Source organism: Pocillopora damicornis, chromosome 12, assembly GCF_964200805.1.
Source record: "Pocillopora damicornis chromosome 12, jaPocDami1.2, whole genome shotgun sequence".
Taxonomy (NCBI): domain Eukaryota; kingdom Metazoa; phylum Cnidaria; class Anthozoa; order Scleractinia; family Pocilloporidae; genus Pocillopora; species Pocillopora damicornis.
The window spans coordinates 427,293-448,954 of NC_142681.1; the positions used below are offsets into that span (position 1 = coordinate 427,293).

Genomic DNA, 21,662 nt, shown 5'->3' on the forward strand with positions numbered 1-21,662 from the left:
CAGGATGGGAGTTTGCAACAAAATTTTGTCTCATAGACAGATGCATTGAAATAATATAGCGCCTAAAGCGGTAAAATGAGGCAAAATGAGGCAAAAAAGAAAAAAATGAGTTGAAGGAAATTTTAAAGAGTACCAATTCTTATTTGATAAGCCCACTTATCTAAATAAAATAACTGACAAACTTCCTTAAAAAGATAAATTCTGATTCAGCTGCTTCCTAAATCTCAAAAGCGACTGAAATAAATCAAAACTGATAAAGAACTGACAAAAATATAAATGAAAAGATAACAGATTTAGCAAAATTGACATAAGAATTGTTTCGGAGGAGGAACAACTGAGCCCCGCCAGTTCGAGAGTGATTCCAATTAACTCAGCCGGGGAGAAGTTATTTTACCTGTCTTAGGTATAAACAAGAATCATTTGGGTCAATGAGAGTGATGTGCTCACAGACCTCTCAGCGTAAATAGGTGATTATTTATGCATGACTGGAAAGTGACTGTTCACTCGGATTGAATACTTGGTTAAAGAATACAACTTATCCTGGAGCGGTACAACTCTCAGTGTACTTTGACAAATGGCACTGATAAACCTGAGTAAAACGTTTTTTTCCCTTCAATAGGGCCAATTTTTCGAAAATTTTTAAAAGATTTATTGACATCTCCTCAAGAAGAAAAACACTCAGCAGGTATAGTTGGACGTGACAATGACTTCATGTTGGAAAGGATGGCCGCAAATACTAAAAAAATTGACTCTACTTTTTCCTCTTATTTTGATCCACGGTAAGGTGTTTGTTTGTTGTGATTTGGTATTAAGCAAGTTTGTCTTCCCTTTTTTATCTTGTTTCAGTATCTTCTTTCACACCAGCGCGTCAAAATAAATTAAGTTATCAACAGTCCAGACTGGTTTACCTTGAATAACCTTTTCTGACACGAGTGTCCAAAATATGTGCAAGTGGATCCAATTATGACAAATCTTACAAATCTGAGAGATCGGCTCTCAAAAGAAAATCAAATATCGCTTCATCCGTGGACTGTTATCTAATTCAAAAATTACCCAAAACAACACGCATGAAGATGCTACCTGCAGTTTTTATCTTCCGGTGGGTTCACACAACATATGCAAGTCATACTCAGTAAACAGCCATTTTCAATTAAGCTTGACTGCTCTTTGCTTCCTTTAATTTTTCATATTTTGACTTCCTGTTTACGGAACGTTCTCATTTTTGAACATATAACAAACCTCAAAGTTTCTCTGCTTTCCTGTTTTTCTTTCTCTTTCGTGTTTTGGCTTCCTGTTGACAGAATGGTCACATTTGTGAACTTTTTATAAACCTCAGAAGCTACTCTGATTGTTAATCTTTATTTGATCTCTTACTTAACAACTGAATTGGTTTCTGCAGAGCTAATTTCTCCGATCTAGCTCCGGAGGGGTTAAGATAAGTAGTTCACAGGTTGCATAGTTAGGGATAATATGAATTCGAAAGGACTTTCATTACTCTCTCCTACGTTTTTAGGTAGTATCAATAACGCTAACAAACATTAAGTGATATACAAGATGAATCACAGTAAAGCATTCGCAGCGCAGACTACTGAGCAAATATTTTTAACGGCACACTTTTTAACAACGTAACGAATGAAGGTTTTTGGGGCATGTGCATTGCGAATCGAGGGTACTGTGGCAGCAGTGGCAACATGGAGTGACTGTGGGTCCAGTACATCCGTATCGCTTGTACTTTCTTCGAGGTGGGTTTAAATGGTGGAGCTGATTTTATTTCCTTTCCTCTGTTGTATTAAGGAATCAAGGATTGTACAGCACATGGGCCCCCATCGGAGGAAACAAGAAGAATGTTGCAAACGTCAGAAAATCCTATTCCACATCATGAAGAAAGTCGTATTCCTCATCCGGATACGATAAGTTTGAAAAAGTCATCAACATTAAATGGCCTGATTGACAGGTTTATCTGGTTAAACGAGAGGAGGCCAACCCAGCGTGCCACACCTCAGAAGCCCCGAGAGGAGATTGGAGTGGAGAAATCCAGAACAGCACAGAGACCTGTTGAAAGCAGGAGAGGGCTCGTCGCAGTACATAACTCCATCGAGTCCATTTTGAATTTCAAAACCAATCCGAACTTGGAAGAAGCGAAAGTCACTCTGCGAGGTAATGTATTTCCCAGAGTTCTTCGTGATCAAGACAAGATACTACATGGAAAGGGGGAATCGGTCTCGAAAAAGTTATCAATACCAAATAAATATTGGGAGACTTTTCAACGAGAAAAAAAATACCGTGATTTAATACCGCGCCCTAAAAGACAGGAAGCTGCCGCAAATTTTCCCGGAAGAAAACGCACATTAGATTCTTCGGAAGAAACTTCCAGGATCTTAGGACGAAAAACCCTGTCGTACTCCGAGCCTACATACAGACCAAGCACTGGCACCCACTCAGGTGAAAAATTGTATACTGACCCACGGCGGCTAGTGTCTATCCTAGGCGACCCGTTACCGTATAAAAGAAGTAACATTGCCAATCAAAAGGCGCGTTCTGTGAGGTCTAAAAGGGTCCAGGTGAGCAGAAAGGAACTTAAAAAGAAGGCGCATAGAAAAAAGCACTTCAAAAAACCCTTTTTGCATAGCTGGCGCTTAGAAAGCTCAGATTGGAACAAACAAGACATGGACGAGTTTTATTCCCAGGATTTTGATTCCAATTATTTGGTTGGAGAATTAACCAGGAGAGATAAAAGTGAACATAAAATGTTAGAGCGTCTCTTAGATGACTCCTCGCCGTCTTTCGGGACGAGAGATGAGAAACTCGAGGAAGAGTCTACAATAAAACAGATTGAGGACCTGAGTAGGCAGAGTACAGCTCTGTCTAAAGAATACGACTTCACAGATCTACCGTCACAATTCGCCAACATGGAGGTCTCTGAAGGAGACTTACCTTGGTATGATCAAATCAATGATGGTGGAGTAAATGTTCGAAAATCGCGAGTTACGCGAAGGAAAGATAAAAAGCACCACCATACGAGGGCAAACTCGCGATCTGAGAAGCGTTTTACCCAGAAACGAGGAAAGAGAGAAAACTCTGCTAGATTTGTACTCAGATCTTACCGATACTCGCGTCGGAATTTGAAAGGAAATTTTCCCATTAAGTTAAAGACTAGGTCTAGTTATCACCAGGCCACCTCATTATCTCTTCCCAGGCAACGGCGAGACAAACGTTCTTTTCATCATCATCGTTATTATCACCATCACTTATGGCCACCATCAGCTCTGCAAGTGAGAATGTTCCCTTATTATGATTATCCCTATGCGATGGATAACAGTGAGTCAGGTTTTATACATTTTCACAGATTCCCCACCTTACAACGATATCCTAGCCTGCAGCGTTGGCCAGGATCCCCAATGTCATCGATGGCAGAGCGTTTCATTCCTTTCCCACGTTTACCAAAGATAAGTGAATTCTCACCAGATCCGCTGGAGAGACTAGAACGATTACCACCCCCTACACCAATCCCACCGGCCATAATGGACCAAGAAGAAGCTGGGACTCGAGAGGACGAACCCATTGACGAGTTAACTCCCTTACCCGAGCCTATTCCTGAGCCGGAACCGCCTCCGATACCTGAGCTTGCCTCTATAAAAGAGATCCCCCCCATTTCAGAGCCTCAGGAAAAAGCTCCTGATAATCTGGACCCTAAGAAGACGTTTGATACCGGAGAAAGCAATGGCGGTGTCAAAAAGAGCACTTCTCGTCAATAAACAGACGGACAACAGAAGAAACAGAAATGGTGACAAATAGTTTTGACAAAAATATCTCAGGATCGACTAGGCAGACTCACTCTTCAGGTAACAGTAGTCCTGAAAAGGTCTGTTTAACACGACAACGATTAATGTTTGGAAAAGCAGAGGAAGTCGTCAACAGTCAGGAAGAATCGTGAAAATAAAGAAAGTTCTGATTAACACAAAGACACGTTCAACGAGGGTGGTTTACGATAGTGACAAAGATTGTTTAGTATGTTTTCCAAAAATACACGAGTCTACTTCTTAGGCTCTTTTTTCATTCGCATTAAAAAAAAACCGGTAATTGCTCTACAAAGATCAGTACTTTAGAAAAACAAGTGACAAGGAGGGCGAGAGAAGACTAGGGACCATAATCAAAGAAACAGTCTCATCGATTAAATAGGAAGCTTCGGGGGCTAAGGTTTCTAGTAAACCACACTGGAAGCGAAGGTTTGGGATAAGGGAACAATTGAAGCAAAACTCGTTCCTGGTAGCATAAGGTGTCAGCCGTCTGTTCGCCCCAGTCCCTCATGAAGTTCCTAGGGATTAGGGGAAGAGATACCGGCGGCTGACGCTTCAGACAATGTTCCTGAGATCTTTGGCCATGAAATGAACGTTAGGCTCAGTGATACCTAAGAATGTCCCGACAGTAGGTTTGCGAAGTAGTAACCACTATAAAAGTTTTAAAGACTTTTATCGGAACTGAAACCAAGAGTCGGGATGCGAGCTATAGGCTTCAAATAATGGGGATCGAAGGATAGTTCTTATCACGCAAGGTAACCATCATGTTTCGGAATTTTCCCTTGCCCCTCACAGACTTCACTAACCATTTTGTAACTGCTAATTCTGTCATTATTTTCTCAATCCTGATGTCAATTAAACATTGCTCCATAGTTTAATTAATCTAAATATACAGTGAAAATATTCTTATTAAAGTTCTGCCTGTGCTGTAACTGTTGTGCTCAAAGCTAAATGTCTAACTACCTATCATTAAGTGTTAGTCGCACTTTCCAATCAGTGGGAATTTCTTATCGCACCAACTCCTCAGTGGCTTAGACGGTCTTTCTCTGAAAGAAAAAAAAAATATAAATTCAATGCAGTTTAGTAAGTTACAAAGAAGATTGTACGTTGCTCAGGGATATTTAGCATTTTAATTCGCGTACAGAGGTTATCCAAACAAAACAACCGAAGAAATGGACAAACAAGTCACCAACTGTGTGGGGCAATCGCCAGTCTGAGGAAGAGAACATTTCACTGGGGGCCCCCGATTTTTTATAAACGTCCTTTAAAAATCCAGGGGTAGATCCTGAGTTTAGTGTGATATGCAGATAAAAACACCAAAAAAAAAATTCTTTGACAACTGAACGTTACTCACCAGATCGTGTGTCCGATGTTCGACGTGCTTCATCTGTCGAAAAAAAGAAGAGAAATTAAAATAACATCATTTTCTCTGTTATCCTGTTTCAATCAACGCCGCCAGAATTCGAACAAACCAAAGGCTCAGTTAGATAAATGATATTTTTATAAAATAAAATTTCTTGAGAAACTTACAATTCCAAAGGAATTCTTGTATTTTGGATGGAATCTCGATGCCTCGATTGTGTGCTTCGCTCACCTCTAAGTACACGAAGAGAAAGGAAAGTAAATGACACAATATCCGGTTCGCTATTTGCACTATCCTCGTAGCATTAATCGAGGTCAAATAAACTAAAAAAAGCGCTGTGGTTTACATAGATGAACACATGTCTTACTTGACTTGAGCTTTTCCGCCAATAGGTCCGTAAGTAAACGCTTGCGCTTCTCTGTCTCTGTCAGTCCTGCAAAAAAAAAAAGTTAAACTTACAATAGTTTTCCTTTTTTTAACGCTGACTATGCAGCCTTCTCTCGTATTTTACTCGATGTCGACTAAATCCAAAGGAAGTCCTCGTCTATCATTTCAACGTGTGCTCGTACCTTCTTTACCACGGATCAGGTCTTCAGTCTCTTTATCGTCCATCTTTCCATGGAAGCTGTTGTATGACCGAGTATCGACATCTACAATGAGATAATCAGAAAAGGAGCTATAACTGCCTCCTCCCGAACGCTCTGACACAACTGGAATGTCTCGACTGAGAGTAACGAGCGAGAAGAGCGGGTGACTAGCGACAAGCAAGAACCATTTTAAGATAAGAGAAATGACTCCTCCCTTGCCTGGCCACTGTTTCATAGGGAAGAGGCTTTTAGGTAGGACCAGGAGGGAGCAGGTATTCATTATTTTCCCTCAGGATGGGTGTTTCATGGAGGATTGCTGGCGAGCGTAATGAAATGAGGTATGTTTTGGTGATGAATCGGCCGAGTAACGAAATCAACAATCACGCGACAATGTCTCTCTTCTCGTAACTTTATCTGAGCTACGTTTAATTCAGTCAATCAAGCATTTGGATGTAATAAGAACTCGATCGTGAATCAACTTGAACAAACTAAGGACGACTGAAAACAGGCTAAGCATCTACGCTGAGGCCCAACATACTAAATCTTCCTACCTGGATAACTTGGGGGAGGCAGTATATGCGGAACTTTTACAGCCCGAGAACCTAAGTGAAAAGACAGTTTCAAAGCAAAACCACTTGATGATTTCTATCTATTTCGAATCGTCACAGCTGTTTCGAGTACCTATTACAACTAGAGTCCTACCTGGCAGCCATTTTCCGCCAGAAAGAAGCGCCATGCGTTCTGCTCTGGTCATGTCTAGGGAGAAATGAGAAGTAACAGTGAGCATCCGGTAGTTTTGTGAATGGGGGATGCGGCGGCCGGGAAATTTGCGCGCTGAAAACAAAACCAAATCAAGATGTTCAAGCTCCGGCAGGGTCATTGTGCTTACTTCTTCGTTCTTACAGAAAAAAAAAGACCTTTATTTTCACAATACCTTCCTCCTCACTGAAACACAAGTAAGAACCTGAAAACTGTAAGGGGAGGTCGAAAAATTGCGACGGACAGGCACCTTATCGAGGAGAAAAAGCAGAAGTTATAGGCCTTTTCAGTCTTGACGGCAGACACAACCTTTATCGAGGAAAAAGCGCCTTTAAAGTAAATATGGTCTTACCGTATGGCATTCCTCTCATCCCTGCTGATTGGTCAGAATTTGATTCGAATCCAGTACGATCCCATGGCGCGTAGAGGTCCTCTGCATAAAACGAAGTGACACGTCAGGTATGATAGCTGAGCTCGCAGAGCGTAGCCCCATAATTATAAAAAATAGTAGTAACCCATCAAGCCGAAAAAATTTGGATGTACGACCGAACGACCGTACAAGGTGCTACTTTTGACATGCGTGCTCAACTGTACCGCCGCGTAGTTCGTGCACTGGGCTCCCGAGTTGGACGACCCGGGTTGTGGTCCTGGCCGGGGCAAGGCGTTGTGCCCTTGAGACGTGCGGGGAAAAAAAAATGCGAGCTCCGCTTTTAGGCTTGGCTAAATCTACATATTAGTCCATAATTTCAGATATGAAATCAAGTCCAGTATCTTTAGCAGAAGCTCTTGCGAGATAACGCATGATTCCAGTTCCGTAGTCGCTTTTCTTCTCCAGTTTTACAAAGTCGATTCAACCTCTACCTCTTAGAGGGTAGGAATTGAAAGGGATTAAGATATGACTATCAATGAAAGGGATTAAGATATGACTATCAATAACATACTTGTGGTCATGTGTATGTGAACGGTGTCTAAAACCTTCAACCAGGATTATAGACGTTGACGATTTACCATCTAAAGACTTCTTACTTACTTGGAATATAATCATAATTCTTACGATAGGTATCTAAAAAACAAAAACAACGATAAAATCAAATAAACAAGAGACGTATTAGGGTGTACCACACTTTACAATAAAGCTCTGTTGGTTTGAGTACACTAATAAACCGCGCAGTTGTAAAATTTGTCATGAAATGAACGTTTAGAAGAAAATCTGGTGTTAAATTCTTGCAATTGTTCTGATGTAAATACTTATTAAGAAAATTAATTGTTGGGGAATGCGAGCGGTATAAAAAAATTAAGACTCATGTGAAAAGCAATGAAGAAGGAAGGTGAACGAAATCAGTTACCATATGTTCTCCTGTGGGGAGCTTCGGGAAAATCTGTAAAGAAAGAAAAACATGAGGCCTCAAGCGACCAACAAGTAAAATAAAATAGTTGAGGGAATAGATGGGTGCTAGAACACATGGGGTTGTGTAAAAGCATTGCAAAACAGACATTTGGTGCTATGTACAGAAAAAAGGAACACTAAGATAATTTTCAGAAATTAAACGGATATTACAGAAATTGAAAATACGTTGATGGTATTGTTGGAATCGGCGGATAAGGATTGGAATGGTTATACTCATTGTAAAAAGTTGAATTATCTCACAGAAGTAGGTTGGGACACTATTATCTGTTTACCTGTTGTAATTATTTTTGGTCTTAGTTAAAAAGTTATGAATAACCACTGAGCTAATAGTTGAAAATAAGACCTGAAAAAAAATTTCAGGCCCATACGGGATTTGAACCCATGACCTCTGCGATACTGGTGCAGTGCTCTACCAACTGAGCTAACAAGCCAACAATTATGTTGGGTCCAAATAAACCATCCAAGTGATGAATAATGATTGTAAATATATGAACAAAAATCTATTAAACTAATTAGATATAAGTTAAGTATTACATTCAGAGAGGCCACCTTTTAGGACAGTCTATTGGATACTGAACCATAAAAAAACTTACTAGGTCTTTTAAAAGGTGGAGGAGGGTATTCGTTATCATAGTCCTCACCTACAAGAAGAAATAACAAAATTATTAACTCTAACCATTGAAATTTCAATCCATAATGGAAAAAGGTCTTCACAATATCTCTTGGCCACTTACGTAGCTGAGACAACAATCGTGAATTTCTTGCTTCTGGAGAAACAAAGAAGGTAATTTTTAAGTTAGTAATAACATAAGAGAAATAGCAAACTTAGAAGACCACAACATAATGTGTGGCTCTTGACAACCCCTCTCTTCCTGGTAGAAGTTCAAAAGAAGCCGCAGCTCACGGTTTGTTTATCTTGAAAAATTCACCCTTTATTCCTTTATAAGTTGTAACTTCAGTCCATCCCTAATGAAAACTTTTCCTTTTTTGTTTTCCCTTGCTTCCTTTGTATTTTTTTTAATTTCATAGTTTAATCTACTTCAGCAAGGGAATTATGTGACACAAAAATGTACATAAGTCTGTATTTTGTGACATAGAGTTGTGAACTTCAGAAAATACCCACCTATTAGTCTCCTGTAGGCTTCAGAATTTTTAAAGTCTAGAGTCAGAATAAAACAAGATATTAGATTTGTTTAGAGGATCAATCTATATCAGAACCCACTTGTTTAGATACTTCGCCTAATTGCTTGAAAGAGAGAAGATTTTTGTGCTCGACAGGTACCCTAAAAGTCCTTAATGTGATACATCTCATCCATTCTATAAATCAAGAGTAATTTTCATTGAGAGGAGAATGTAAAACGTGTTGCATTGCTCTAAATTTGCTTGGGGTTTTTACTTTTTCTGATCAGCTGTTGTGATATCTTAGGTTTTGGTTTTATAACACTCCCTCAAAATGTGATTGAACCACCAAATAAATGAGTACTGAGGTTAAATGTATCTTACCATATTTAGCAGCATCACGGTGAGGAATCTCTGGAGGACCTAATTCATAAAGTAACAATTAAAAGAAAAGGCTCAGTACTTCTCTATCAAAAGAGGAGTAATCAGTTAAAAAATTATAATGGGAAAACCAAACATCATTCCAGGCTTCCAAGTAGTAACCAGCTGTGTGCTACAAGGAATAGAAGCTATTACCATTTAAACACCTTGAACAGGAACATTCTTAGGTTGAAAGAATTTTGAGAGATAATAAAGGAAAAGGGATGCAGTTTGTATAAAGTTACCTGGTTTAACTGGTTTTCTTGGTGGTACCTCAAGATCTGTGGACAATATTAAACACAATCAATAATTTGGTGATATTCACACTAAAACATAAAGTTTTGGTTCACCATGTGAACACTAAGACTGTAAGACTCAGGCTCTATTCCATTTTAACTGATAACAGAAATCTAGACTGAGTTTCAAACCATTGTCACAAAAAGTTTCTGACAAAAACATGCCACAAAATAGGAGACACTTACAGTCAGATTTCTTCCTCTCAGTCTCTGCATCACTTTTGACCTCTACTTCTTTCTTCTCTGTCGCATCTAGAGAACCTGCAAGTAAACATTGGGTTTAGTGTAGGGTTCCCAATTATTTAACCTAATCTTAAAAAATAAACTATTGGGAAAAAAAGTCATGGAACCCTCTGACAGACTGTTTTGCTCTAACCACACTTACTTTTTATGAGACTTTCCTTGCTGTTTGTCTCCTCCTTTGTAGCCACATCTGAAGAAAACAATAGTGATTTAAATCAAACTAATGAGCTGTTGTAAGTTCAAGTCAACAAGATGCTGCTAAAAAAGGCAGGCAGTCTTAGAAGCTCTCAAAATTTTTGGGACATTGAGGTACAGTCAACTCTGATGGAAAAAAGGCCCTAAGAATTAAAGAGAAGATTTGTATGGTTGAAGTTTGAAATTTACCAGACTTTGTCTCTTTGGGCGTGTCTGCTTGATCAGTCTTCTTTACTGTTGTCTCTGATCACATGAAAACAAATCAATAATCAGTCAAAATTGTTTACCACAGATCCCTATACTTCCCTGTAGCTCTTCAAAACTGTTTTTTTTTTCTCAACAAGTGAAGGCAATCACAAGGGGCTCTAATGCTAGCCCTTTATATTTTGCTCCTTGCATGCCTTAATAGGCTACCCCTTGAGTAGGAAGTTTACCTTACAATAAAAATTAAGTTTAAGTTTACAAGAAGCTGATCTCAAGAACTAATTTGTAATTCCCCTTTCCAGCTGCTTTATGTACTTTACAGTTCTTTGTGAGTCAGTTCAGAGAACTTGGGGTTGTTCCAAGATAGCACACTCTAATTGATCAATTTGCCTTCTCTATTCCCTTCTTCTGTTCACATAATTTACATTTAGGAGTAAAATTAAAGGCAGTGAAATTACCTGAAGTATCATGTTCCTTTGCAGTTAACTCCTGAAGTTCTACAGAGAGAGAATTGACAATTAAGTTAAGCCAGGCATCCCTCATCATATCAAGCCAACAGGTACATTTTTAGCGAGCGAATGTCTGATTTCAGTGTTTCTTGACGAAATGTCTGACCGCCATGTTGAATTCTAGGAATTTTGGAAAGTTGGATAAAGAAACAAGACATGTACTAAGTGGGTGGGAGAGGGTAGTCAAAGGGCAGGGGAGGCGATGAGAGGTTGAGAGAGAAGAGAAAGACGACACCTTTCCTCACCCACTCATCCCTGCCCACTTTTTCTAAAAAGAATCTCACAGAAAAAAGGGTGCTGTACACGAACACTTTGCACATCCGCATTGAGAGTGCTATTTTATTTCTTTGAACACACTAATAACCGTGATTGGGTGTTTGCCGTACTCTTGAAAACGAAAACGCTGTTGGCAGCAAAAAAGATTTGATGAATCGGAAAGATTTCATAGGGACGAAAAAAATGTCAAATGTATTTGTTAATCTGGATCAGTACTTCTATTGTGTTGATCCTAAAAGCTTCACTGTTTTTAAAGACTTTTGAGGGGGCATAAAAAGATGGCAATCGTCTTAAGAAGACAGATTTGAGATAATTTCCTTAAACTTTTTTTTCAGATGCAGCGCTCTAGGTAGCAGGTGTCTTATACCTTCCAAAAGAGGCGATTTGAACGCTTAAATATTTGCAATTATATTTGGAATTTGTTTCCAAATGTTTTTGTTTTAATACTTCAGGAGTGATGAGTGGACTTATCATACTTCGCAATGCGTGAGAAAAACATCATAATGGCTTACACGTATCCTATTTATCAGATAAAGGAATTCGCTTTGTTAATAAAAAAAAAATCGTTGTATCTTTTGTTTTCCAACACTCCCAAAATCACGTCGCGTCTAAGCAAAACGATTTTAAGACTTTTGAAAGAATGAATATTGGAAAACACGGAAGCGAGCTTTAAACGGTTTCTGAATTTTAGGGAAGAAAATCTGTATCCTCTCTCAGGCAAGCATCAAACTTAACTTGTTACTTGCTAACGCAATAAATGATTACGTGTTTCTGTGTGTTGTTGTTTACCTTGAGACACCAAAATCCATTTATCATAAGGTTTTTTGTCACAATGAAAAAGTTCACCTTAACGTTCTTAATGAAAAATGATTTTGGTACTTTTCACAACGCACCCAAAACTACCGCAATAACATTATGAAAGACAATAATAATTAAACGAAACCAAAAATGTCTGGCATTGCCTCTATTATCACTTTGCGCTAGAAATTACTGAGGTCATAACTTCACCTACGGTGATTTTTTCAGACGGAACCCAAAAGGTAGATATATCCTTTGTTTCCGAGTGTCCTGCCCGCTTACAAAACTTTTAATAAGTTTCATAACGTGTCGCAAAATCGTCCGAATCCTACCTTACTTGGGGAGAAAAGTTATAAAATATTCTGCAGACTCCAGAAATGCGCCGCGCCCAACCGTACCCATAAACAACACATTACTGCAACTGGATACTTAGTCTTTTGTTTCAGGTCAAAGGTGTTATACGTGAGAGAGGCAAATGAACAAACGAGCCAGAAAGATAATAACTTTCATTTCTCCTCCTATTCTGTTTTAAATATGGTTCTACTATGACTTATTATCAATGTTTGCCCAGTGATTAAGGACCTAACCTTGCAACATGAAAGTTTGAAATAAAAAAAAGGTCATAAGTATGTTTCCCCCGCGCGGTTTGTCAAGAACCCTACCCGAAAATCAACCGCCGCATTGTTTCGAATTTTGTTCTGTTTTCCTCTCTGGCCTTGCAGAACTGTCAACTACAAAGCTAAATGCGTAAACACAACGACAGAAAATTGCATCAACTCCAGTTCGAGCTGTAATTTTTCTTTAAAGCTCGTAGATGGGTATAAAATTGGAACAATGGTATGTCGAGCTGTTACGTTAGAAAGATCAGGCTTCTTTACAACAAGCATGAATTCTATCAAATAGGGCTACGATCAACTGAACGAAAGGCGAGGGAATGAAAAGCATTACAGTGGAATAGTTGGCTGTACAAAATTTTGAAATAAGGAGAAATGCAACACAAACATGAAAGCAAATTCGTTAAGCTATTTCAAGTCAGTTAACGACTGTACTCACCTTTCTCTATCTCTTGGAGGCTAATTTCTGGCACCGGTTTCGCAGAAACCAACCCAAGCATTAAAAGGAAAGGTAATCTTGTCCACATTCTCTTTACGATAGACTTATTGTAAATCAAAGGGAATGTTCTGGGTTGCTTGTTATGGAGTGAAAAATGTCTTCGATCACCGCCGTAAGCATCTAAAGCATATGTATTTATATCCAAATTTCGCATTCAACGGTTTCCGCGGCTCAGTCAACTAACCAATCAGTGGCCTTTCAATTCAACGATTATCGTGTGCCAAGAGTTAAATATAAATTAAATTAACTTCATAAACTCATCAAGATCTGGTCATTTGATATATCCTAATCAGTTTTAAACCATTTCTTTGCTATAGGGTTGTCGTATGGTAGTTGCTAAAATGTGGTCATTCCAGTACAACCATTTCTCTCCTAAATCCCTAAAGTTAAGACACTTAACGTGATAAAATATAAAACGCACCCCGATAATACTGAAGAACTGTTATTTTTTTAGTTACCTTTACTAATAAAGGGCTTTTCCGAAGTTTAAAATCTTGCAATTTATCGCAGAGGAACAGGAAGCGAAAAAGAAAAGGAAATTTTTGTTTTGGCCATTTGTGAAAACTTGGTAATTTGATATTCCCGCTTATCCTCTGAAAATCTATTGCTATTTTACGATAACACATTTCACCATTTGCCTGCAAGTTGCAATTAGTGAATTAGGGCTGGTTGACAAAGCATGGTAATAGCAAACATTTTTAAAAAAATTCCCCAAAAATGTCGCACTATTTTAGAATTTTTGAACTTTCGTGTGCTTTGACAATGACCTACATGAGTAAGTGAAATTGGTAACCAATCTGGCGACAAGAACGAATGGTATTTAGTGGGTCACGTAATCTTGCTAAATATTTGCTTGTTGAACTGTTTCATCCATAGAAACTGACTCGATTGGTCCTTACAATCATACAGATCTGCGGATCAGATTCCTAATTATTATAATGGATGAATAGAAAGATTTATTATCACTCCTATAAGTGCGAAAATAGAATTTCTAAATAGCAGATGAAAGAAATTTCTGAATTGCGACCGATCTACCGTGCGGGTCAGGCCGCACATAATTTTTATGCGCGTACGGTGGGAAAAGTCCTGACTAATGCATTTGGAGACATTTTTTGAGCGGGATGTTGGTGAAACACCTACCATCTGTTTGTTGTTATTTTGGTATCCAGTCTTAACGCCAGCTCAGCTTCATTGACGTCAACAGAAATATCGACCGGTACTTAACATAATGCCTACGCATTCACACGTATTTTCTTAAATGCAAAAGCCCCGTAAACCGCATTTTTCCTTTTTCTCATTTTTTCCCAACTAATTCTTCAGTTGGTACACGAGTGTGATCTTTGCTTGTTTGTTTGTTTCGCAGTAGGAGTCCGAACAACGTGTCATTTGTACAGCGGGTTCGTATGGAAAGAAAGATAGTAATATTAAAAGAAAAGCCACTCAAAGAATAAGTTGCACGTCCAAACACGGATTCTCGAACTAGTGAGAAAGTGAAGACTCTTTCAGTTTTCCACAATCTAATCTCTATCTAGTTCCTTAAGATGTACATTTAAAACTATGGTTCGTCACCCTCAACGTCCCTACAAAGAAGAGCACATAATCAGAAAAGCGGTTTAAGGGGTCGCACGTCACAAAACGTTGAAACTATAACTATTACGTGACTCGTGGTACACCTTGAAAGCGAACCACGTAGATACCTCAAAATCGAAAGAAACTAATAAAATGAATAAGCTTGATTGTCATCTAATCGATCTCTGCTGTGTTCTATTTCACATCTCTAGAACGTGATGAGTCATTTTTAAGGGATCTTTTCAATTATTGTAACTACCCTGCATTGTAAATGAAGGTCATTTCTCGCTTAGAACAGACTTTGGCCTTCAAACCGAGTTATAGAGGATAAGTTTCATATGTTGCCATTTGATATCATCGGAATCTAAAGGGCAAATGGCACACCACACTTCTCATTAACGAATTCTTAATTTTTATGTTTAGTTTCTTGCGACTTTTATCTCCCAGGAAAAGAGAAATAATTTCAACGAATGGCTGAAAGGGGTAGGAGACCCTCCACCCCTCTTGAGACATTCAATCCAAGAGGAAACTTAAGAGGAAACTTAAGAGGAAACTTAAGGAGAAACTTAAGAACACCTACACAGGTCTACGGTTCAAATAAGCCCGCACAATCTTATCCTAATCCTCTCCTCTGGTTGCTTTGCATTTCCTTATCAACGGGTTAGATGAATTTGATATTACATCAAAGTAACCTCCTCTGTCTTCTACCTTTGTCTATTTTCGTAATCTGTTTGTGAGATGTCTTGTTAAATTATCAGGGATACTTTCATTCTGATTACGTCAAGCCCTCAAAGGGTGCATCCATATTAAAAATATAATATTTATCTTGGTTGTATCGTATGCCTTAACTCAAAGCTTCCTGTTAGTTCCTTTGTTTTATTACCGTCTGTTATTTTTCTTACGATCCGTCAGCCTGAATCTCTTTTTTTTCTTTTTACTCTGATTACCAATGATGTTTGGAATTTTGTCGATTAAAACTGGTTTTGTCAGGAAATCTTAATTCAGACCGCGAACACTTAACTTGAGTTAATCCATTATATTGCGTCTTCATAATTAAAAAGGTCAGATACAGTAGCGTCTATGGTTGGCTTTGTTTATTCAGTGGATTGAACTGCAAACACTCAGACGGTCGAGCAGCATTCGGAAATATAACGCTTGGAAACTTAAAACTACCTGCACGAAACTTAAAGAGCATCCTAAAAACAATCAGGTAAGACTTGTTAAAATCCTGGCTCGAAATAATATGCTTCGTAAATATACTTAAGTTGTAATCGATGCAAGTGATATGAAATGAGGAAACTGCATGTGGTTTCATTGAATGGCTGATGTAAAGCTTATGACGAGGAAATCGTTCTAAGAAACGTTTCAATATTCAGTACCGCAGAATTCCTAGAACTGAAAAACAGATTGAAGACCAGTATAGGTGTTCTTAACAGTTACTGTAAGCCCACATAACTAAATCTGAAGAAACACTATAACCGAAACTCACAGCTTCTTCCGGTTAAAAAAAATCGTCTACAAATCCATTGAGAATCTTAGCAGAGTTTGGTATTGAAAGATAAGCAGGAAAAGATTACAAGCACTGAGAAAGATCTGCTGCTATCGATGATTTTTTCCTGATCCGAAAAGGATAAATATATGTTATTCTGATATAAGTCGTAATTTTAAGAACATATACTGAAGCGCATTCTCAACATATTTTGAGAATACTTATCACGGGAATGAGTCGTAAGATCGTCATTACAATATTTTGGATCACTCTTTCCGATAAGCAAAACTACATGATATCGGTTGGGGACCGAGATAGACAAATTCAAAAGCAGAAATAATAAAGCAAGGAGGAGAAAGACTGGTGAAGAGTTGGAAAAGATTGAAATGTAAATGCAAATGTAAAACTTGAAAAACAAGGCTGAATTTTTCAAAATGTGAAAATTTTGACATAGAATGACAGGAATGTAGTAGTTTAAATTGAATTACGCTGTTTCAATGTATGGTGAGAATTTTGTGGTCTTATCATTTAAAACTGTAGATACTAAAGTGACTAATTATTTCACCCAAGCTCAACTCGATTTCTCCGCATATATAAACAGCCATATTGAACAGATTGGCATAACGTTACCAGTGTTATTCAATAGATAAATAAAATTTGTTGATCGCTTATTTCTCCTCGATGTCATCAGCGAATTGTTTGTCATCTGAGATAATCCATTAATCCACTTACTGCTTTTCGTTCGATGTCGATGAGACGGGATCTTACAACCACACAAGACTCCTGACTTACAACCAAGAACTTTTTTTTTTTTTTCACGCTTTTCCCATACGGAACTAGATATAGGGAAAAAAACACCAACTTCTGTAAATTTTTAGCTTAGAAATTTAACAAGCTGGCAGACGACACGTTCCTTTTAGGTAGTGAAAATCAAGGAAATATGCTCAGCGATGGAATGGAGACTTTTCGTGATTTTTAAGGTCTTGAGTCACCCAGGCATATATTTTTTCGTGAGAAAATAAATTTTTTTGGTTAGCCTACACGCACAGCCTCCCCTAGGAAGAAACTTGGAGAGGAGGCTAAGTTTTGGTCAAAAGCACTCGTCTAATTTGGACGACTTGCGGACCCCCAAGGCCAAGGGAAACTTGGGCTCGAGTTTGATACCAATTAGCTTTTGCGCCTTGCGTTCGTTTTCTATCTCTATAACACAGCTGGATTTGCCTTTTTTCGTTCGTTATCGACCATTGTTTAATGTATTCACCTTCAAACAATAGTCTAGGAGAAATGTATTATCAAACTAATTGCAATATAATGAGATTGGTTGTTCGGAAGCGACCAATTGTTCTTAGTTATTATGCGGGAAAGTTATTGAGTCATCGAGTGTTTTTATTATGCAAAAGAGATACTTTGTCGCTTAGGTGTTCCATTTACCACAAGGAAAGTTATTTCAAGAGAAAAAGCATCAGCTTTAAGGTGAGTTGTTATAAATACGGTGTATAGAACATGATGTACAACATATTTCACGACTTAATTAGATTTTTTAGGAGCATGCCTTCTGCTTTCAATTCAAGGGTTGATTTTAATTTGAAGAGTATGTTAACCAACTCAAATATCTCGGAAAGCTTTGAAAAGTCAGTGTTTGAAATTCGTTAAAGAGTTGAGGTCAATGACAGTCAGTAAAAGTTGGCAGAGTTTCAGTCTCCAAAAAATGATTCCTACATATTTTGTGTTGATTAACTTTCACAAAAGCTTTAACGGTGAACTTAAAATTTCCAATCTGTGTCGCTTTGCTCCTCATTTAGCTTTGGTTGACTTATTGTCATTGTTTGTGGAGGAATGCTCAAATAAAGCATTAAGAATCTTAACTGCTTGTCTTGTGAAATTATTTAGAGATGTCCTTTCGCGTTCTTAAGAAATGCTTGAGGATAATACTGCTTCCTCCATACAAGCATTTTCCTTTTATTTTCGATAACAGACAGATGGGATTGAATATCATAACAAATCCTTCGGCAGTGAAAAGACTTTCGTACCTTATGCGGATCTTTTTACTAATAACAGATACAGAATACAAGACAAAGATCGTCATTTTATGTTAATTGAACAAATTAAGGAATTTTTTGTTTAGCAGTAAGATAATTATGATAAACAATATAATAGCCTCATGTTCAATATATTATATGTATTACGTTGTCGTGAGGAGTTTCACTCTTCAGGCTATAAGTGCTTGTGAGGTCCTTTTGAAATGGTTGTAGAATATGCTAGGAATTTGTCATACATGCCACAATGTAAAATGGCACACTCACAAAACTTGTCGTGATGGTCACGAGGAAGTGTGGCCAATATTTTTACATCAACATTGAATGTGGAATGAATTTAAAATTACTGAGCAGTAAAGTTATTTTTCCTGTTCGAGTGGTTTTATCAGTTTTGTTATTACTATAGTAGTAATGGATTGCCATGGTTAATGATTCTTATGCTTATTTTGTTGGTTTTGGTCAGATCTACATCATATAAAGGATGAATAATTTGAGTTCAGGTAACAGGCAAGCCTCATTGAATCTGGGGCAGACAAATGCCAAGTGTGCAAGATGTGGAAAGACTGTGTACTTTGCTGAACAAGTTTTTGGTTGTGGAAAGAAATGGCACAAACAGTGTTTTAAGTGTGTGGCTTGTAGCAAAACTGTAAACAGTTCAACCATGCGAGATAAAGATGGTAAGAGTGTGCCTCATGTTTGAAATTGTCACTATCTTGGGTTAATTTCCTTCTACACCATCACTATCTTGGGTTAATTTCCTTCTCCATCAGTAGGCTGCAAAGAACTTAAATTTTGAGTTGTGTTGCATCTTCCTCTGCTCTTTAGTTCCTCTGTTTTTGGCCAGGCGTTACCTTTCAACAATGGACAAATATTGTGTTGAAAACTCAAGTCAACTCCCTGTAGTTAAAGTTTCCTTGAATTATATTACCTCTCCTGTTTTGGAAAGGTTTATATCAATTACTGAGACTTTTCTTAATTGTATGTATCCTTATAAATGTATACAGTTTGGCTCTGAATCATAAAATTATTCTTCTATCCAGAGCATTTTCTTAAAAGAAAGTCTTTTCAAAGAAAGACAAAAATAGTTCTGTGGGGAACCTGATTGTCTTGCTTTTTTTTTTTTTAGCAAAGTGCTATTTTCACAATACCCCTTTCTATCCAAGGGTTTAAAAGTGAGCCGTGAAACTGTCAGAAAACCAAGTATTATTAGCAGTTTTTATTTGATAGAGTGATACCCACACAGATGGAGTACAAATACATTCATATGCTTCATGTTGTAGAAACTAGGATTACCTTCAGCAGGTAATGAGCCAATACCAAGATTTAATGCTAATATATATTTGATGTTTACAGGTGAGCTGTACTGTGCCAGTTGTCACACCAGGTTGTTTGGTCCAAAGGGTTATGGTTATGGCGTTGGCAGTGGTGTGCTTAGTACTGACACTGGCAAGGCAGGGGAGACTGTTTCCACAGCTCCAAAAACTGCCCCCATCAATTCTGGTCTGTTGGGACAAGGAAAACTTTGTCCAAGATGCAGTCAAGTTGTGTATGATGCTGAAAAGGTTCGGGCAGTTGGAAAGGTAAGTGCTATGAGAGGCTGAGTCTCAGTACAGTATGGCACTCAATTCTGTCTTTTGTATAGAGGATCTTCTTTAAATTATGATATCTTGCCTCTTATCACCTGTTTGTTTGTCAATGTCTGAAAATAGTGTAGAATTAAGTTGCTGGTCCCAAGTACGGGGATTGATCAATAATCTAATGTGACTGCTGATATTTAAATTTTCTTGTAGTTCCTCCTATATACCACAGTAATTGAGAATTTTCTTTCTATCTGAATAGTACACAAAAAGTGTGTTATCTTCATTAATTTTCTAAACATCTTGTATACAGGTTTTTCACAAGTTATGTTTCAAGTGTGTAACATGTAGCAAGGGTCTGACCCCAACAACCAGGAGAGACCATGAGGAAGAAATCTACTGCAGAGGTATAATGGCATATCATTCTGCCAACACTTGTCTTCAATTTCTTAACTAAAGTTAAGTAGCTGCCAGCAAGAGTTGATGTAAGAGAGGATTTTGATGTTAGTTTGTTTGGCATAAATGACTAGGATGTATGTTGGTCCATTGTAGGTTAGTCCCCCACCTCTTAGCAGTTGATAAGGTTTTCATGTTGGTTAATGCTGGTGTCTAGCAATATTCCTAGGTGAAGAGAGGCAATGTGAGAGTAAACTGCCCTGCTACTACAAAATGCCTTAATATTGGGCTTAGACCCTCTTTATCTGGAGTTCACTATGCAAATACATCTCCCCACAATGTTTGTATTTATTGGTGGACAGATTTGACTGACATTCTATTTGTTTGGTACTTTCATTTTTTTAGCCTGCTATGAAAAGAACTTTGCCCCAAAAGGATTTGGATTTGGTTCAGCACTAATGAGGACATGAATATCACCTAAAAAAATACCAAAAACAAAAAAAAATAAATGTCACAGGGTAAAATGAGTTACCACTTACAGCACTGACATTCCCACTAATTCTATTTTTTAAGTTTTCTTAAATTTTTTTAACCTCAATGGCAATTATTTTTCTGAGATGATACTGTTAACTGTGTTTTGGAGAATAAGGTTTCCTGTTTCAGGACTGTAATATATTTTTCTCATATAGTTTTGTTAGCTTTGCTTTTTTACTACACTTCTGAGCCATCTTTTAATAGTCTTTATGAAATAGGGATCAAAGTTGAAAATTTTAACAGAGAATGCATTGTCAAGAAAAGCCTTGCAGATAATGGAGAGGTCTGCAAGGTTGATAGAAAGGTGATTTGAAGATTGAATTGGGGGTAGTTTTTAATGTAGTGTAACCAAGGGGTGCTACTTAAAACTATTTTTCTATCACTCCCTGGAAAATTTACCTATTATTTAAACAGTTTACGTCATAGCTATGTCTGGGCTTTTTCCAGTTTATAGAATAATATATTTGTCAACTTAGTGTTCTACTAGACTTCTCTAATGCATCATGATGTCAGTGAGAAAGGGACGTTTTTTTTGTAATAAAATTCATGATAATCTTTTCCGTTTTTACTTAATAGTTATTGGTGCCATGGTATGTCTGGTGCCTATCTAAGTAACTTCAAGGCTTGGGGTAGTTTTTTTAATAAGCTTCGAACAGATGTGTTTCTATTGAATTACTACAATAAATGCAATACATCATTTGCTTTCATTTTTTTTGTGCGTAGGTCCCAAAAGGTACCTAAACATGGTACAATGTAATTTGGTTACACACTTCAGACTGTCTTTAAAAAAACTGAAATACTGAAGGTGCAGGTCAAACACCATGATTTGCAATATGCCAATTTCCTGTGTGACATCTTGTCATTGGTGGAATTCAAATTTCCAAAAGTTGGTTTTGTGTTTTATTCTGATTTTCTTCTGATTTGCTTGTGTTAATCACTCGTCAAACGAGTACCAGGTGCACGCGGCAGAAAAA

At 37.8% G+C, this 21,662-nt stretch overlaps 3 protein-coding genes across 5 annotated transcripts; 2 read left to right on the forward strand and 1 right to left on the reverse strand.

The window, feature by feature from the left end:
- The first annotated feature begins 473 nt into the window (after positions 1 to 473).
- LOC149035972 (uncharacterized) lies at positions 474 to 4,726 on the forward strand. Its single transcript, XM_089190233.1, has 2 exons — positions 474 to 779; positions 1,795 to 4,726. The coding sequence occupies exons 1-2, from the start codon at positions 704 to 706 to the stop codon at positions 3,753 to 3,755; spliced, it is 2,037 nt and encodes a 678-aa protein (XP_089046359.1). The 5' UTR covers positions 474 to 703; the 3' UTR covers positions 3,756 to 4,726.
- On the reverse strand, positions 4,606 to 13,905 carry LOC149035973 (uncharacterized). Of its 2 annotated transcripts, XM_089190234.1 has the most exons (20): positions 13,028 to 13,905; positions 10,850 to 10,888; positions 10,377 to 10,430; positions 10,135 to 10,182; positions 9,936 to 10,010; positions 9,699 to 9,734; positions 9,418 to 9,456; positions 9,038 to 9,073; positions 8,649 to 8,681; positions 8,508 to 8,555; positions 7,853 to 7,885; positions 7,537 to 7,569; positions 6,859 to 6,939; positions 6,450 to 6,503; positions 6,299 to 6,349; positions 5,730 to 5,810; positions 5,528 to 5,593; positions 5,328 to 5,393; positions 5,152 to 5,184; positions 4,606 to 4,843 (listed from the first exon to the last, which is right to left on the reverse strand). In XM_089190234.1, exons 1-20 carry the CDS (start codon positions 13,239 to 13,241, stop codon positions 4,821 to 4,823), a joined length of 1,143 nt encoding a protein of 380 aa, XP_089046360.1. In that variant the 5' UTR covers positions 13,242 to 13,905; the 3' UTR covers positions 4,606 to 4,820. The 2 variants fall into 2 exon arrangements, with proteins under 2 accessions (XP_089046360.1, XP_089046361.1); XM_089190235.1 differs by lacking the exon at positions 6,299 to 6,349 and having other exon boundaries at positions 13,028 to 13,902.
- Positions 13,906 to 15,488: 1,583 nt separating this feature from the next.
- Positions 15,489 to 21,385, forward strand: LOC149035974 (cysteine and glycine-rich protein 1-like). Of its 2 annotated transcripts, XM_089190250.1 has the most exons (6): positions 15,538 to 15,866; positions 17,564 to 17,618; positions 18,645 to 18,858; positions 19,535 to 19,761; positions 20,072 to 20,165; positions 20,560 to 21,385. In XM_089190250.1, exons 3-6 carry the CDS (start codon positions 18,663 to 18,665, stop codon positions 20,622 to 20,624), a joined length of 582 nt encoding a protein of 193 aa, XP_089046376.1. In that variant the 5' UTR covers positions 15,538 to 15,866; positions 17,564 to 17,618; positions 18,645 to 18,662; the 3' UTR covers positions 20,625 to 21,385. The 2 variants fall into 2 exon arrangements, with proteins under 2 accessions (XP_089046375.1, XP_089046376.1); XM_089190249.1 differs by lacking the exon at positions 17,564 to 17,618 and having other exon boundaries at positions 15,489 to 15,866.
- The last annotated feature ends 277 nt before the right edge of the window (positions 21,386 to 21,662 follow it).